The 17301-nt window shown below is 37.6% G+C and overlaps 1 protein-coding gene across 1 annotated transcript in view; it reads left to right on the top strand.

Moving 5' to 3' along the window:
• LOC140139017 (uncharacterized) overlaps positions 1 to 17301 on the top strand; it is a 138966-nt gene that overhangs the window by 97757 nt on the left and 23908 nt on the right. Inside the window, 1 exon segment of the mRNA XM_072160799.1 lies at positions 1282 to 1434. Coding sequence (XP_072016900.1) covers positions 1345 to 1434 — 90 coding nt within the window. The 5' untranslated portion in view covers positions 1282 to 1344.

Genomic DNA, 17301 nt, shown 5'->3' with positions numbered 1-17301 from the left:
GTTGCAAGAAATAGTTTTAAATTGCGTGGGTCACTTCAGGAAGTGGGGGCATTTCCCATTTAACCTTAATTATGAGGCATTATGCAAGTTCTGAACTCAGGTTTGTACTTTGTAGACCTTTTTATTAGTTCATGTAGTGTCTGTACTATACATAGTGAAATATTTTGAGGGATTAGTGCACAAAATAGCTGCCAAGTGTCATATTTTTAAATTTGTACAAAATAGAACGCCGAAATTATCAAATATCTATATGGCAGCTATCTATACAACCTTTTTTACTAATCTCTTGATTTAGTCGAGTGAATCATTTAGGGATAGCTGCCATGTATCATATATTTAGACGTGCACGTAAATTGAATGTAGAAATTGTCAAACGTCTACAGGGCAGCTATAGTGTAGATCATTACCACCTTTTTTGGCTTGTTGTACTAACCCCTTGATTTAGTCTAGTGAATCATTTTGGGATGAGCCGGGTGAAGGCTACGAGTTTGATTGATATGATTGAGTCAGTTGATAAATAGATCGAAAGGTAAAGGTCGTTCCGGAGGGCCTCTGCAGATCTTGCTGAGAGGGGGAAGGGTCATTCCTCCACTGTGAATATGTTGTACATTCCTAGCATTTGCTGCTACCCATTTATGCACTTGGGTGAAGAGAGGCAAGTGATTGGCTAAGCAAACGTTCCCTCCAATTGCTAAAGTTTTCCTCCAAATTTGAACATTTCTGTGGAAGAAGATCATGGATTGAACTTTTTTTTTCACATGATGATGAAGGAAGGAAGATTTAGAGCTCCTGTGAACTGCTGAAAGGCCTTCAGTGATTGGTCATCTGGAGGATCATAAAGATCCAACTTTGTTATGTCATATGTGCTAACATAGCCTGCTAGTGGTAAAACCGAAAGCTGTGTATTGAAGACAAAATAAGACATTTTACATGAATCTGCAATTTTCTACTCAAGTAGAGAAATTAGCTACATGTATTTGAATGGGCAGTCAACTTTGTCTATACTGTTGTTTTCCTTATTTTTTGCCAAATTTTTCATTTCAAAACTACCTAATGACACTTTTAATGACTTATCCTTCACTTTTAGGAAATTTATATACAATGATCATTTTTTTACATTTTCGCTGGGATTACTGAATAAGCCTTTAATTGTGATAACAAGTGTTGGTTTTAAAGATGAAAATTTTATCTAAATGGTTACATTTCAGCACATTACATCAAAGCTCCCAATGAGTGCTCCACTCCTTTTTTGACAGAATTGTTATTATTTTTATCTTGCAGACATTCAAGTGCGGCAAGGAGCAGAGTACATTAGATCTTAGTGATGAGAATGCCTGCAGTTGGATGATGTTTGTCCGCGCCGCCAACAACCACGAGGAACAGAACCTTGTCGCATACCAATTCAACGATGACATCTACTTTGCAACATGCAAGGTGAGTTAGGGCAATTTTACTGGTCATCTAACAGCATTTCGGATTGGTTGATAACTTGAAATGCTCATTTCAATAGCCAATTATGACCCGTCTTAAACTATTTATGGTCAAACTTGCATTTGCAGATGATCTTATTAAGACCCTCCTTGATTGGTTCAAAATTGGACACAATATTCATTTTGGCCAATCGGCAGGTAGTTCTCATGGGGTTAATTATACTGACAGGTTGGCACCAAGAAAGCCACTATTCACCTACTTGGAACTCTTGGAAATCCTGGTTTGAAGCCCGGGGTTTGAAGCTACATGTGCTGGTAGGGTATTCTAAACGCTGGCAGAGTATGGAAGAAATGATCTTTTGTTGGAGACCAAGTTGGACTTTGGAATTTTCAACACTCGTGACTCGACTCTTCTCAAATTTGAAATGACTGCTTGAATCTTAAATCCAATAATCAACACTTCAATAACTTGACTCAACTTGAGACTCCAGCCTCACCTCAGATGGCTCGACTCAAGACTCCAGGTTAGTGACTCAACTACAAGTTAGTGACTCAACTACAAGTCTAGCTCATAATCAGGCCTTTTTCGTAAAGAGCAGGGGATCAGCCCGGGCCTGTTGTCTGTCACACTCAGCATTGAGGTCAACTTGCGCTGCCCTTTGGGGCTTGGCAGCATATCGACCCGTGGCACGCTTTGAGGAATCTGAGTATTCAGAAAGTGTGGATAAATGCCCTTTTATTATTATTAGTATTATTAATCAGAGCTTCATGATTTGACTTGATGAAAGGCCAGTCTATTGACTACAGCACAAATCATGCACAAACCATTATGCCTTCAAAAATATTTTTGAAGGCCGAGATGCACAAACCCTCTAATCACCACAGGTCTTGAGACTACCCCTTCCCATTGATCCCGTAATATGTAGTGACCGCAGAGCCCTTGTGAGTCCATAAAGTCCAGTTTTAGTGACAAACCCTCTGATCACACAGGTCCTGTCACTGGTACATCTAAAATCAGATCAGAGAGGGTATGTTGTGGTTTTCACATTTTGTTTTTTAGATAACAACTTTATTGAGGACCCATATCAAGGCTCAGAAGCTTGGCTACTACGGTCAGTATGCACAAAAGAGTTAGACCAGGTCTTAAGTTATACCTCGTCTAAGTGGAATTTATTTTAATCAGGAATGGTCCTTTACTCTTATTTCCTTCCTAGAGTAGGAAGCAAATTCTAAAGATTTAAATGCAAATCAAAAATAATACAAAATAACTTAGCACAAATGTAAAGGAAAATGTTCTTTCTCCTAGAACTAAATTCCACTTAGACCAGGTCTAACTTCAGGTCTAGCTCGTTTTGTGCAATTGGAATTGAAATGATTTTCAGCTCGTAGTGTACAGGTCAGGAATGGTAGAGAGAAAACATCAGGCTTTCTTATGCTGAACGTTCTGTCAAATTAGATTGACTACTGTAAAAGAAACTTCACTAACAAGAGTAATGACACACTGTATGGGACTTTTGTCAGTTACCAGAAGCAACAAGCAAAACAAAGCACATGTGGAACTTTACAGATTTCGATGTGCATGCAGCTGTCTGCTACTCATAGCCTATCAATGAGCATATGATGGTGATGAGTCTAGTGATGTTTATGTTTGTTTGTTTACATATCTTATGAGATCATCGCGTATTTTCACCTGTTCGTAACTCATAGCCGATCAATGACCATGTGATGGTGATAAGTCTATCCAGGCCTACACTAGTCATAGAGTACTATAGCCAGTGTCCGAAATAAGGACACAATAATAGCATTGATTCTGCTTGTCCGTCAAATATTTTAGTTGTCCCCAAAATTTGTGATATTTTTATGTACAAAAAATCACATTTGTTTGATGTTTGTTTTTTTTGCTCTGGAAAATCCATCGTTAGCTTCCATATTTGCCACTCTGATCATGCGGATGTCAATTTTTGCTCTGGAAAAACTGTTGCCAGCTTTCAAATTCGCCATTTTGATCATACGGATATCTGGATCACTGACACCGCAGGTTAACTTGGAAGTGAAATGGTTATTTCAAAATATTCAGAACTGAACATGCGGTAGACCTTTCTTGATGATACAAGTACAAATGACATGGCAAGTCCAAGTTTTATCTTATTTATTGATTAGTCATGATTTTGGAGGTAAAGTAAAGTTGTTGCCCATCGGACAAGTGTATAGCTCATCATGGTTGTCCGCAGTGATTTTTGGACAAGCAGACAAGAGGATATTAGCTTATTTCGACAATACTTTGGAGCTCGGTGCTTAGAATACTATCCAGAGAAAGGAGTGAAGCCCTCAAGCTAACTTGCCCGGTCTATCCGGGGACTGGACTCAGGTGCTACGTGCTCGCCAAGATTGCGAGGGCCACAGAGTGCGGCTAAGAGACTATCACTATTATTTTGATCTGTGTGTATGTCTCTTTGTGTACACATCTTATGATCTTAGGGACCGTTCATAAACACTTATAAGGGGGGATCTGATGCAAAAAAAATTCATCGCAAACATTTTTCGGGGCCCCCTTTACAGACCTCAAAAATTTCAGGGCCCCTCCTTTTTTACAGGAAAATTATGGGTCAACCCCATAGAAAAGCATATAAACTTAATTTTTCCAGGAAAATTTGTGGTCCCTTACAATACCCCATGTTCTTTTAGGCTGTTGGCAACTCATAGCCGGTCAATGACTATGTGATGATGATGAATCTATCCAGGTCTTCAATAAAGTTTGTTCGGCTTATATTATATAAGGGGAAAAATAATACTCGTAATACAGTGTATTGATATAGAATGGCGTGCACACAGTGCTTATGCTAGTTGTGCTTTGCGTAATGCGTGAATGGCGCACGCATATGTGATTTTATGTGAGCTTGAGTTGGGACTTAATTGATGCGCGCAGTAACAAAAACTGAGTAATTGTCGCCTATTATAAGGCGAACAAGCTTTAGTCATAGAGTACTGTTGCTTAGTGTACTTAAGAACGAAGCACTCGCGCAGCCAGCGTGGGGCTGGACTAGCACTACGCTCTCACCAAGTTAGTCTAGGGCCACAGACTGTTTCTAAGAGAATACACTAGCACTATTATACTGATCTGTATGTTTGTCTCTTTCTTTGCATCTTACAAAATCCCATGTTCTTCCACCTGTGTGCTACTCATAGCCTATCAATGACCATGTGATGATGATGAGTGTATCCAGGTCTTCACTAATCATATAGCGCAATACTGTTATTATTCTTATCTGTCCGTTTGTTTGTGTACACATCTTACAAGATCTCATCTACTTTTGTGAACAATACTCATAGTCCACCAATGACCATATGGTGATGATGAGTTTGGTAAAGAACTCTTTACTTTGCATCTCAAGTTGGTGACATCTTTTGTTGGTTTTACGCCAGGTCTTCTCAACTTGTTTATTTGAAGTGCCAACTGGAAAATTTTAGCGATCCTGAAGTGCCAACATGTCAATGGAGGACTTTGCAAGGTAGAACGTGTGCATAGTGGGTAAGGTGCAGTTGTGCTTTATCGGGGGTCCATGGGGCAGCTTTAGGAACCTTCATGCATTGGCGGTGTTCAAGGTCATATACTGAGGTCAAAGGTCATTTGAGGTTAACTTGTAAAATAACATTATGTAAGACTTTTGGTTAAAATTTGGTCTCATATGAATAGTTTAACCTATTGCAACCAAACTTTAGCCATAACTGCATTATGGGTATCTTTATTGGTTTTATCCAAGGTCACATACTAAGGTCATATGTCATTTGAGGTTGACTTATAAAATAGGGGAAATATTCACATGAATATTTACTGTGCATGGTGTTCGCTATACACACATCTCCAGCGGATTACCTAGTTAGGACTGCCGTCCCTATTTTAATCCATATATCTGTCTGTTTATTTGTTTGTTTACTTGTTTACTCATATCTATAGAAGCACACCTGTCTAGCACCCATCACCAGTCAATGACAATGCCAAGTGATGTCACCCCGCTGTTTATTCATGTTATATTGTAATCCCAAGCTGGTCCACATCGGAATTTAGAGATTATCAAAATCTGGATAGTGAATGGATAAAACAGATCAACATATGAATGAATTGAATGAATTAACAGATGTATTATTGAATTACAAATCAAAACTCTGTTGTGAAAACACACAGGTTGATATTTTTGTGAGGTCATTATTTTTAGCTCACCTTTATATTATTATTTTGTATCCTCATTATTTTTAGCTCACCTTTTTAGATTAATTTAAGCTTGGTTGTTTTTTGTGCTGTTGCCATCAGAACTCGCCTGTAACTTGTCTAAATGCAGTGTTAACTTTTCTGTGCCAAGGTGTGGCGATTTGCTCGCCAGGACGTGGTGAATGACTCCCAAGTAGCCCAATTTTTAGGACCTACAAAAAGGGCCCAATACCCGAAATTTTGGGTGCCTTTACCCGAATATAGAACATTACCAGTTGGGAGGAAAGCACTTGACCAAAACTTCTGGAAGTTACTGACCGATCAATATTATGGTCACAAAACCCATTGTTAAAGGAAAATAAGTCAAATACTTAATATGACCCCTCAAATGCTTAGCCACCCTCTTCTTTTTTTTAGTAAAACAAACTTTGCAGGGTTTTTTTTAATTTACCATGTTTTTGCTTACCTTTTCCTTCTACACAGCCATTTTTATTTTGTTATTGATAACTGAAAAAAAGCCTGCCAAAAAGGACCAGTGTGTTGGGCTATGCGCTAGAGTGGCTTTCACATAATTATGTATGCATTTTTGAGAGACAAACCTTTTATTTATTTTTTTAACCATTGTCCAAATGCATGTTCATAATTATCAGGATTTACCCAAAAAAAATTGTTACATGTGCTTAATGTGTGGTGTTGCGATGGTCTCTATGGTGCTGTAGAGGTAATAAATGAGCTGAAAAAAAATTTGCACAGATTCTTTTCCATTCAATCATAATGGCTCAAAAACTTAATTGCACGAAGTTTAACTTCTTATAGCAGTTTAAAAGCTGGACTAAGATTGCTTCCAAATTTGTCCCGACCATTTCCTCAATTACAACGATGTTTCCTAAAGGTCGTTGCAGCATGTACCAATCAAGTACTCTTGGAATGGAATCAGCTGTAGTCACTTTCCTGAATATCCTTAACAGATGCTGTGTTCATATCGTCCTTCCCTGAAAGTATGGAAACTTTGAAGATATTACTTATTATAGGCGCGACTGTGTGAAGATGCACTTGGTACTTATTTTCAAAAAGCTAGTAACTGAAAGTTTGGAAACTTTGAAGATATTGCTTCTTTTAGGTACAAGTGTGTGACTTGAATTATTGTCAAAAAGTTAGCAACTGCCTATATGCAACAAACCATACAAAACTAGGGTCTTAAAGTGACAGATTTGGCACCAAAAAGGGGGTTATTTTATTTTATCTCCTAGGAAGTGTCAGTTTGTGAGACTTTAGACAATTTAGGGATCATATTGTGCCAAAATGCAATATATGTCACAATTTTGATATGAGAGTGCCAAAAAGTAGTCTAAATTAGGGTTAATTTGAATAAAAATTATCATTTTTAAAAAATTGGTGAAGTTTATCAATAATTGTTTCTGGATCGTTTTGAGAAGGGCATTATTAGTGATAACAATTTTGTTCAAAATGAAATTATTGGGTGAGAGGAAGCTGGAAACAGGGGACAACTTAACTTAGCTGCATGGGGGTGTCAACTTACTGTAGCTGCACGGGGGGGTGGAAGACAACTTAACATAGGTGCACATCCCGTCCCCTCTTAAGAGTTACTGAAATCCTAAGGTATTAGTACCAGTGTGAACACGGTTTATATAGTTTATCTATGCCTGTCCACTTGAGCTAATTATTTCCTCTTCAGGACTGGTAATTTGTATTAACATCACATCTGGTCACAGGAGACAAACATCTGTACCCTCTTCAGTCAACTCTCACTAGTTGTGTTCACATCGTCGGATGTACGCCCGGTGGAACTTGGTCGGCGTAAGCTAGGAGTAGCGGTAGGCGCTGCTAGGAGTAGTGGCAGTGTGAACGATGGTCAACGTAAGTTTCGCCAGGCGTACGTCCAACGATTTACTCCTAACAAAAGTCAGGAGTAGCGAGCTGGGTGTAACCTCCGCCAGGCGTAAGTTGCAATGTGAACGCTGAGCTACTCCTGGCACCCGGTGTAAGTTTGACCTTTTGTTGGTCGGAACTAAGACATTACATATTGCGTGGTCGAAAAAGGTCACAGAAACACCGGAAATGGTAGCCAATATTTACGCCGACCAGAAGTGAATGTTCGTGGAACTGGTCGGCGTAGTGCTAGGAGTAGGCTAGGCGTGGCCCACGCGGTAGGAGTAGCGAAAATATTTGTGGAATTTTTATCAATGTTAGCGTAAGTTTACGCCGGGTGTAACTCAAAATGTGAACACAACTACTATGGACCACAATGGCCTCATTGCAGTGGCATAGTCCAATAACCTCAATTAAACAATCATAGTGTCAAATTTGACCTCAAGTTGCAGAGTATGAGTTTTTGTACTCAAATTTTCAAAGGTCATTCAATGAATGTACAAATGTATTGGGGTTAATGAAATGTGCCTTGATAGATGAGCATAATTGTGGATCCTAGCGTGAAGGTTTTTTTTTCTTACAGATCATCTACCTACACAATAATGTGAAATTCAAATGTACTTTCTAAGTATTAAAATTTACATCTTTCCAAATTTTTGTGGCTGAATTGAAAGTAAAAGTTTACTTCAACTTTCTTGATTAAATTAACAGAATGTTCTTCTTGCCAAAACCAAATATATTTTACTGACCTGACAGTTTCAGTCAGTAAAATGGTTTTGGCAAGATCATTCTGTTAATTGTATTACAAACCTAATGAATTTTTTCAAGAACTTTCTTGATTATTATACCTGTATGAATATGCCAATATTTGAATATCGGCTGTACTTTGTGCCTCCTTCATAATGTTCATCCTTATCAGAGAAAGATGTTTAGGGAGTGTTCATAAATTATCTGGTATAGGGGGTTGGAAAATATAGAGGATCAAAATAAATTTGGGTCCTAAAAAGAGGATAAAAAAGAATTCAGTCCTTAATAGGGGGATCAAAATATTTAAGGGTAACTAAAAGTCCACAGTTAAATGTATGACAATTCATGCACATGTCAATTTTTTGCGTGCTCCATTCACATGAATGTTAAATAATACATGTTTTGTTTTCTTGTTTGTTTGTTTTCTTTATATGCATCTTTGTTTAGGACTAGGACCTCAAATATACTCATATGTCAGGAATCTATACACCCCCATGGAAGACATGACCTTAATCTCCTACACAGGGAGTGTAAATTTCAAATGGGGGTTACCTGCATGGGTGACTCCATTTGAAATCTACACCCCCTGTGTGGGAGATTAAGGTCATGTCTTCCAAAGAGGGGTGTATGGATTTCAACTGGAATAGCCCAAATCAGACCAATACAAAATGTAATCATGTTTGAGAATCTCTCTTTTATTAGTTACACATCTCTGGAGCTCATTTTGACAACAGTTGACAGCAATTTAACAAAATAATGTCTAAGAAACCATGATTTAATTACATTATTGTACCGATCCAACAGTATCATCACAATATCCTTGCGGATTTGCAAGAGGGAACCCCTATCATTGGTCCAATTTCTGCACGGAAAAACCATGACAGATTTTAGCCACAAGTGACGCTGGGCCAGGTGGGAATCCTCAACGCACGGCAAGGAGCGGGACATCACGATTAATAAAACGGCCAATTGAGGGACAACGTTGGTGACAAGGCCCACAGGTGGTGCTATGTAAACAGATTGATGGTCTGTGTAAATTGTTTTCTTATTATTGCTTCACCCATTGGGTTTTATATAAGCTTAACCATAAAGACAAGTCAAAAATATAAAGATTTCCTAAAAATTGAAGCTACTCTTTCAAGAATGTCTGATTCAATACTAGGCTTGTTTGTACTTATTTGAATGCATTTTTCATGATGATTACAATTATGTCCACGAAAATCCAAAATATTCAAATATTTTGAAAATTAAAAAAAACAAAACCTATATATATTAACTGGTGCATGTAGCAGTTTTGATATAGGGTTAACAATATGAAAAGCAATTGAAGAAAAGGAAATAAATAATAATTATTTAGAGGAAATGGCCGGATCCTCTCCACCTGCCATGTGGGTTTCAAAAGACATTTGGATTATGAAAGTTTACATTACCAGTACAGTGCATAGTGAGCCAGTTGTGTCCAGTTGGTCCAGTGTTAAATCCAAGTGCACTTTGTCCAAAATATTTTGACCAAAAGGGATATTTTGTCCACCCTGTATGGTCCATCAAACATTTGGTCCCAATGTTATTTTGGCGTAATATTTTTCTTTCATGTGTAGGGCTATTTTTTGGTTGATTGAAACTACATGTATATGGGACAAAGTAAGGTTTGGACCAAAATGAAGGGAACAAAATGTAGTTGGCTGAAACGCAGTTGGGCTTACAAGCACTTTGGGTCAAATCCATTGGACCAATTGTATGGTTTTCCCAAACTACTTGAACCTAGGTGCATGTCGTGAACCAAGGTGCGTGTCTTTTGCTGCTTTTTCCTGGGGAAAGTAGTTGGTCAAATGTTTCTTATTATGAACTTTAAATTCTGAGCTGTGAAAAACATTTTTACAAATGGTTGACATCTATGCTGCAGTATGTTTGAATTCTTATGAGAAGTATTTTCTCTCCCATGAGATGGTTTATGATAGGAGATCCTGAGAATGCAGTGGTTGTCCCCCAGCTCCCGCACTCCTTGTATCCGGGGGTTCTCATGCTCGTCTTAAATTTGCAAAATATGTGCTATCTGCTGAAGATACACAATTTCTAGATCATAATGCATGGTTTAGAAGATTATTTTATTGAAACATTTGATGAATTTAGTTGTACAGCTGCATTGAAAGCTGTTGTAATTGGGGTGTTTAGAGTGTTGTCACACTAGGGGGCAGGCAGGCGCTTATTAGGGGCAGGGTTCGCCGGTTTTTGCCGCAGGTGAAAAAAAATGTGGTTTTAACCGCGGTTTTAACCACTTGGCAAAAACAGTTTTTGCCGGCCAAAATGGCAAAAACTAAAATGTGATTTATAGTTCATTTTTTTTCATCTCAAAACAAATTATTAAGTTACAAAAGTAAGTTCCCGAGTGTAAAAAGGACAGATTTTGTAATTATAAGTAACATAAGAAATTAAAGCCATGCGTTTTCATTGCTCAAGTGCATTTAACCGAAATGTGGCATGTATCAAATTCAAAACTTTTTCATTTCAAGGACTTGATGAGACAAAAAATATGTTAAATGATTCATTAAAAGTTGTGTGTTACTGTTTATGAGCTTTCTGTGCCACTTTTTAATATTTGAGTGACTATATGCGGATTTTTGCCTTTTTTGCCGGTTTAAACCAGGCAAAAACTGGCAAAAACAGGTTTTTGCCACTTTACCGGCAAAAACAGGTTTTTGCCGGCAAAAACCGAACCCTGAATTTAGGGGAGGGGTGCTAATTAGATTGAATACGGTAAATAAAATGTAGGCCTACATGGGAGTGCAATTTAAGGAATGTGTGTTGCAGTACAACTTAAGAAATCATTGTATTGCGATAATGCGATAGAATTAAACTCAGAAAGGTTTGGTCTGGGATGTTGGGAACTAACATAAATAATGTTGAATGTCTTATGCACATACTACATGCAGCCTGTCTTGATTAATAGTCAAAATACAATGCAGGAACTATTAGTTAACGATAGGTCAACAAAATTAGTAACATTTATTGAACTGTACCTGGATATTTCTATCAATAAAAATGGCAATTATTATATATGTACATTAGGGAGCAGACAAGCCTATGGCACATTTGAGAGTCTTTGACTCGGTTATTGAAGATGTTTAAATATATGCTGTACACTAATTTTGTGGGAATTAATTTTCACATATTACAATATAACTTGCATTTTTGTAGGGATTTAATTTTGCGAATTTAGAAATTCTATTAGTATGTTCCTTTGAAAGTCGTCAATTTGCAGATATTAAAGTTTGCTTACTAGGATTTCTTGTACAATTTGTGAAATAATACCTCCCAAAAATAAATCAGTTTTGCAGTAAATTATAACCATAAATGTTTTTTTTTTGTATTTTCATTCATCCCAGTAAACTAACAAAAACAATTTGGGTTTCCAAAAAAAGTTTATTGTAGCTGAGTCCATACATTTGATTACTACTTGATGTATTTAAGAAAACCAGAAAAAGACAACCATAAAATGAAATTTCCATGCATAAATGTCAAAAAAAGATATTTTCATAATATATTTTCCGCACAGCCTGTTCATAAGTGAATTGAATGAAATCGGTGACAATTTTTGAAATCAATATGTAGGTGTTTTATTTTAAATTAGATTTTTTACAACATACTTTGAACTTGAGTTGACCCTGAATAATTTTTAATTGAATTCACATTTTACCATATATAGTAAACAGATTAAATAAATAAAAGTGAAATAAAAAATGCATCTCGCTTATCGATTTAGTAACGCCTGCAGGAAACATTTTTACCCCGATCAAAAAAATAGTATATCAATATAGCATGTCAATATAAGATAAAACAGTCCCATGTATATTTACAGCCACAGCATGGCTATTATAACATGCATATTAGTAATACACACACACACAAGCTCATGTGACAATCTTTTGACTAATAATAACAATACCGATAACAGCATAACTGCCCCGAGCGATAACCCGAAAATATAATAAAAATATTTGGCTCCGCTCGAGTCGGGGATAACGCACTGGGGCTAATGAGAAAAGAAAAGACGATGTCAGAGATAGAATTGCCCGATAGGTGATTGTGTTTCGGTAAGACGTTAATGTGTTATGTTTCATTATAGTAAGAGCTATTTTTTGTGTGAGTTCTTTGGATTGTGTACAGGGCTGACATTGGACAGGTGGTGGATACTGGTGATGTGTGCTAGTATATGGAGAAGGATGTCATAAGAAAAATTGAGTTGGAGGAAGGGAAGGTGTGAAGAAAATGAAGGGATGAAGGGAATCAGCAAAGGAGAAATGAGTTGAAGGGCTAATTATAATAAATCACTTAGATATTTGATAAGCTGTTCACACCCATCTAGATGAATTAGAAGTACGCACACACCCCTACCAGTGTGTTCCAGCAATCGTAGACCTTGTGTATTGATATCCAAACAAGAACTTCTGAATCGGTTTTTAATAGACATACTGAGGACAGCTGTGTATTATACACAATACAAAGTATGATCAGCAACCACTGTTGGTATTTTTAGTACATAACTAGCGGACGTATTTGTAAAATGCGATTGCAAGCTACCGTACTGCAGACATCTGCAAACTGAGGATTCTGCTCATTTGCAGGTAGGTCCATGAATGAAATATGAAAAGTCTTGTGCGTATCCTCATTTGCAGGTGCACACACACACCCCTACACATTTTCACTGACAACTGTGGACCCGTATTGTGTGTGTGGTTGTTAACAGTGAAACTGTATCCAAATGTGGACTTCTGTGATATTTCACCGCTAACCATGGACCTGGTATTACACCTGCGATAGAGGACCCTACTCCATATGCAAAGTTGTCTTACGACTGTGAACGTCCACAGTTCACTACGTGTGGTTTTTCACTACATAGGTGTGGGCTCAAAGTCCATGTTTGTTGGTGAAAACAAACATACCCCCTCCCCTGCCCCCACTCACACACACACATTTACTCCCACTACAATTTGTCATTGGGCTATTCCAGTTGAAATCCATACATCACCTATGGGAGAAATTACCTTAATTTCCCACACAGGGGGTATAGCTTTCAAATGGAGTCACCCATTCAGGTAACCCATTTAAAATTCACGCTTCCTGTGTGAGAGATAAATGTCATGTCTTCCATAGGGGGTGTATGGATTTCAACTGGAATAGCCGAGCAAAACTTAGCAATCAAATTGCTTTTGACCATAAGATTTCACCTAGTATTAAATATTCAATAATAAACCTGGCAAGTCATTAACAGAAAGGAAAGAACTCAGGTGCTGATTGGAAATTAGGAAATCTATTTAGGAATATGAGGACGAGACAAACTGTCAAATAACTTTTATAAGGTTTATGGGATGATGGTGAACCATAGAGTTTTGTATCGTGTAAAAATAGTGCCACTTAGTATGTGAGGCTCTTTATTTGTGTGCCTTTTATGTGGGATTTGTATGGGCTTGTAAACACCTACAAATGGGGACATTTTTTGGTCTAAAACCCACCAAACGGGGACATCTGATGACTGTGAACATTCCCTGTTGTAGAGACTGTCCTGTTACACCCCTATGGCTAAAAGTGCCCAATTAATATAATTAAGATGTCCCCAGTTGTGGGTGGGTGGTTGGTGTAGGACATGATTGTAGGTTTTAAACAAGTTTTGTGTGTTCTCACACATAATTGTCCCCAATTGGTGGGTTTTAGGCTAGAATTGTGTGTCCCCTTTTGGTTGTTTTAAGCAAGTGGCCCAATCGCAATTGATAAGCGGTACAAGAGGGGTGCATAGGGTTGTATTTGCATTTGTAAAGACCTGCAAACGAGAATGCACACCTGATAGCAGAGAAATCGAGGACACCCAGCAACTGAGGATGTCCTCGTTTCCGACTATATACCAACATAATGCATGTAATACCTGCCTCGTTTGCTAGTGTAGGGTTATGTCTCAGTTGCATGGTAAAAAGTCTAATAGCTCCACGGTTCGACGCTTAGTATTGGTGAGTGGTTCTTGGGTAGATGTTGCTCTTTACAAGTAGGTGTAAGCAAAGGTGTTTGCAAGCAAACGAGGACACACATTTGTTTTTCACATTTAAACCGTGGACCTCTCTGTAATGATTATGAGGGACCATCCTCGGTTCTAGGAGGTGTGCAAACGACCACAAATGCATGTGTAATGTATTTGCTAAGGGAGCGATCGTTATTTATGGCAGGGGGGAATGGGTAAATTTAGGGGGAACATGAAATTTTTTGTGGTCTTGAGGGGGAACCTGAAATTTTAGTTGAACCAGGAGGGGGATTGTTAAATTTTAAATGGAGAAAATTTGGAAAACAAGGGGGCAAAAAATTTTGAGCGGACGCGAGGGGGAACGCGAAATTTTTTGTCGATATTTTTGCCAAAACACCCATTCCCCCCCCCCTGCCGTAAATAACGATCGGTCCCTAAATATGTCCTCTATCGTATATGAGATATTACATCCACAGTAGCTAGGTAAAATTTCATACACTACAAAAAATGGTGGGAAATGTCCTCGGTATGTTGATTGAGTATGGATGCAGACAGCTGCATTTGCATAGTCCTAAATTGCGTCCACTTTTGGAGGCGGTTACACGGAGGTGCATGTGGTGGGGCAGGGGGTGTCATTCATTTGTGTGGGGTCTTTTAGTATCAATTAATCAAAAATTCAAGATTGCTTTTCTTAAACCACTTTAAGCTCTTATCAAATGAAATGAGTTGTTCCAGTTGAAATCCATACACCCCCTTGTAAAAGACATGACTGTAATCTCCACACAGGGGTGTATATTTCAAATGTAGTCACCATAATTACAGGTAATGCTGTTTAAAATTCACACTCCCTGTGTGAAAGATTCAGGTGAATGTCTTCCGAAAGAGGTGTATGGATTTCAACTGGAATAGCCCAATTTGAACAAGTATACAAGAAATCCTGATGATACAAAATAATAGTATAATATTGAACAACACTTTTGTAGTATCACTTTGTGGTATTCATTTTTGAACAGTCCACGGAGTGGTTATTTATAAACAAAATAAAATTAAGAAAAAGTAAGAATGCAATTACTGTCAGGTCAAATTCTATGCCTGCTCTGTATAAAAGTTACAGCAAACCTAAATTGATAGCTGTTAGCATGGAGAGGGAAATAGAATCGGACACTATATAGGGGGGCACCAAATGAGCACACCGGGGTTGCGTGGTAGAGGCAACTCGCGACCAATTAGCGTGGGGATGTGCAAGGGATTTGGCTAATTCCAAACGGAAATGAGAGATACACACAACTATTTCCCTTGCTTCCAGGTCCTGACCCTTATATTGTCTTTAATGCTCTGCATACTGGCTATTACATCTAGGCTTCAACATAAAAAGTCCCAAGTTTTGAGTTATATTTATTTTTAAATCAAGAGCTATTTCAAGAACCACTGAACCAATACTGGGCTTGTTTGTATTCTTTTTAATTAATTTTTCATACTGATTCCAAATATGGTCATGAAAATGTACAATTATAAGCACGCTTATCAAAGTTGGTGATGTTGCTTCTGATAAAGAAATTCCTACTGACAAGGATAGACGTACGACGTAATTCTGAAAGTTTTGAATTTTTAAAGAAAGTATGGAATTTGTCGTCTTCGTTCAATTCGACGCCTAGAAGATTAACCTTTTGCCATCTGGCCAAAGTTTGTTCGGCTTTATAGGCCAAAAAAAACAGGTTTGTTTCCTGTAGCAGGTCCAAAAAGTCAAATGCGAAATGCAGTTGTTTTTTTTGTTTTGTTTTTTAATCCATGTCTTGAAATGGGAAAAAAATGCTCTTTTCGCTGCAAATTGGAATGGGAATTTACAGTGGGTTTCTTTGACACAAAAAAAAAAATCATATTTATTCATATTTATGATGCTCGTTTGTTGTGTAATGTGTAAATGTTTACTCCAGTAGTGTTTTATATTATTTTTTTGCGCTTTTTTTTTCTTTGAAAGTGAAAAAAAAAATTTCAAATGCGCACAATAAGCTGTCAAAAACTAAATGAGCACGAGCTACAGGAAACAAACTTCTTAGGCTGGAAGCTGAGAGGTTTAGCCTATTTTTAACACAAATTTTGCATGAAAAAACATAGGTACAAGAACAAAGTCATAGGTAACAATTACATCAAAAAGTAAAGAAAATTTTTTTTAATTAACAAATGACAATTCTGTCGATCAAATGCCCCATGACCTGTGATTGGTTAGTAGCGTGTTTATTCATCTGGTGCCTTTGTCAGGGAAAAGAAATCACAGAAAATTGTGCCATCAGGGAAGAAAGTTTTCTATTACTAAAACCTAACTTTTGAGATAGTTTGAAGGTGAAAAACTAACCATAGAGTATGCTGTTTTTTTCCTCTGCGTTCAGAAATGTCAGTCGTAATGACAACTCGTAAACAAGCCGTCTCTGACTTTGATTGGCAGGTGACGCAAACTGGTATCTTTAATTCCAACTTCTAACAGTTTTTGTCACTCTCAAGTAGCATCGCAAAAATCCCATAATTTTTGCTATTTTTTAGAACAAAATTGTCACTGAAAATGTGAACAAATATGAATGCATCAACCCACAAGACAAATGAACGTGTCCGTAATCACTGCGCATAGCTACGGGTAGTGCGCTCCAATGCATTATACACTCCTGGAATTTTTCTAACGTTTGCCGGTCTGATTGGTTCTCATTTTCTTGGAGTGTATGAATAGCATTTAAATTAAAAGTAGTACAATTGTTTATATTACACATTTATCCTTGGAACACTTTGTAGTGAACTGCTAACTATATTTAGCCAAATTGAGTCTATTTATACACTAGGTGATCTTTCTGTAAGCTGTCAGTTAATTGCATTACTAAGTGATCAATTTGTTGCAGACACAGAATAAATGAGCATTTGTAATTTTGTATAATATTATATGTGCATTTTGTCCCGAATGGTAATTGGTCCTTGAGCAGCTCTGAAATGTACAGTAAGGGACGCACCATTAGATTCTCGGGGGGGGGCATGGG

Source organism: Amphiura filiformis, chromosome 18 (assembly GCF_039555335.1).
Source record: "Amphiura filiformis chromosome 18, Afil_fr2py, whole genome shotgun sequence".
Taxonomy (NCBI): Eukaryota; Metazoa; Echinodermata; class Ophiuroidea; order Amphilepidida; family Amphiuridae; genus Amphiura; species Amphiura filiformis.
The sequence above is the reverse complement of the archived record's forward strand: the minus strand, read 5'-3'. Positions and strand labels throughout refer to the sequence as shown.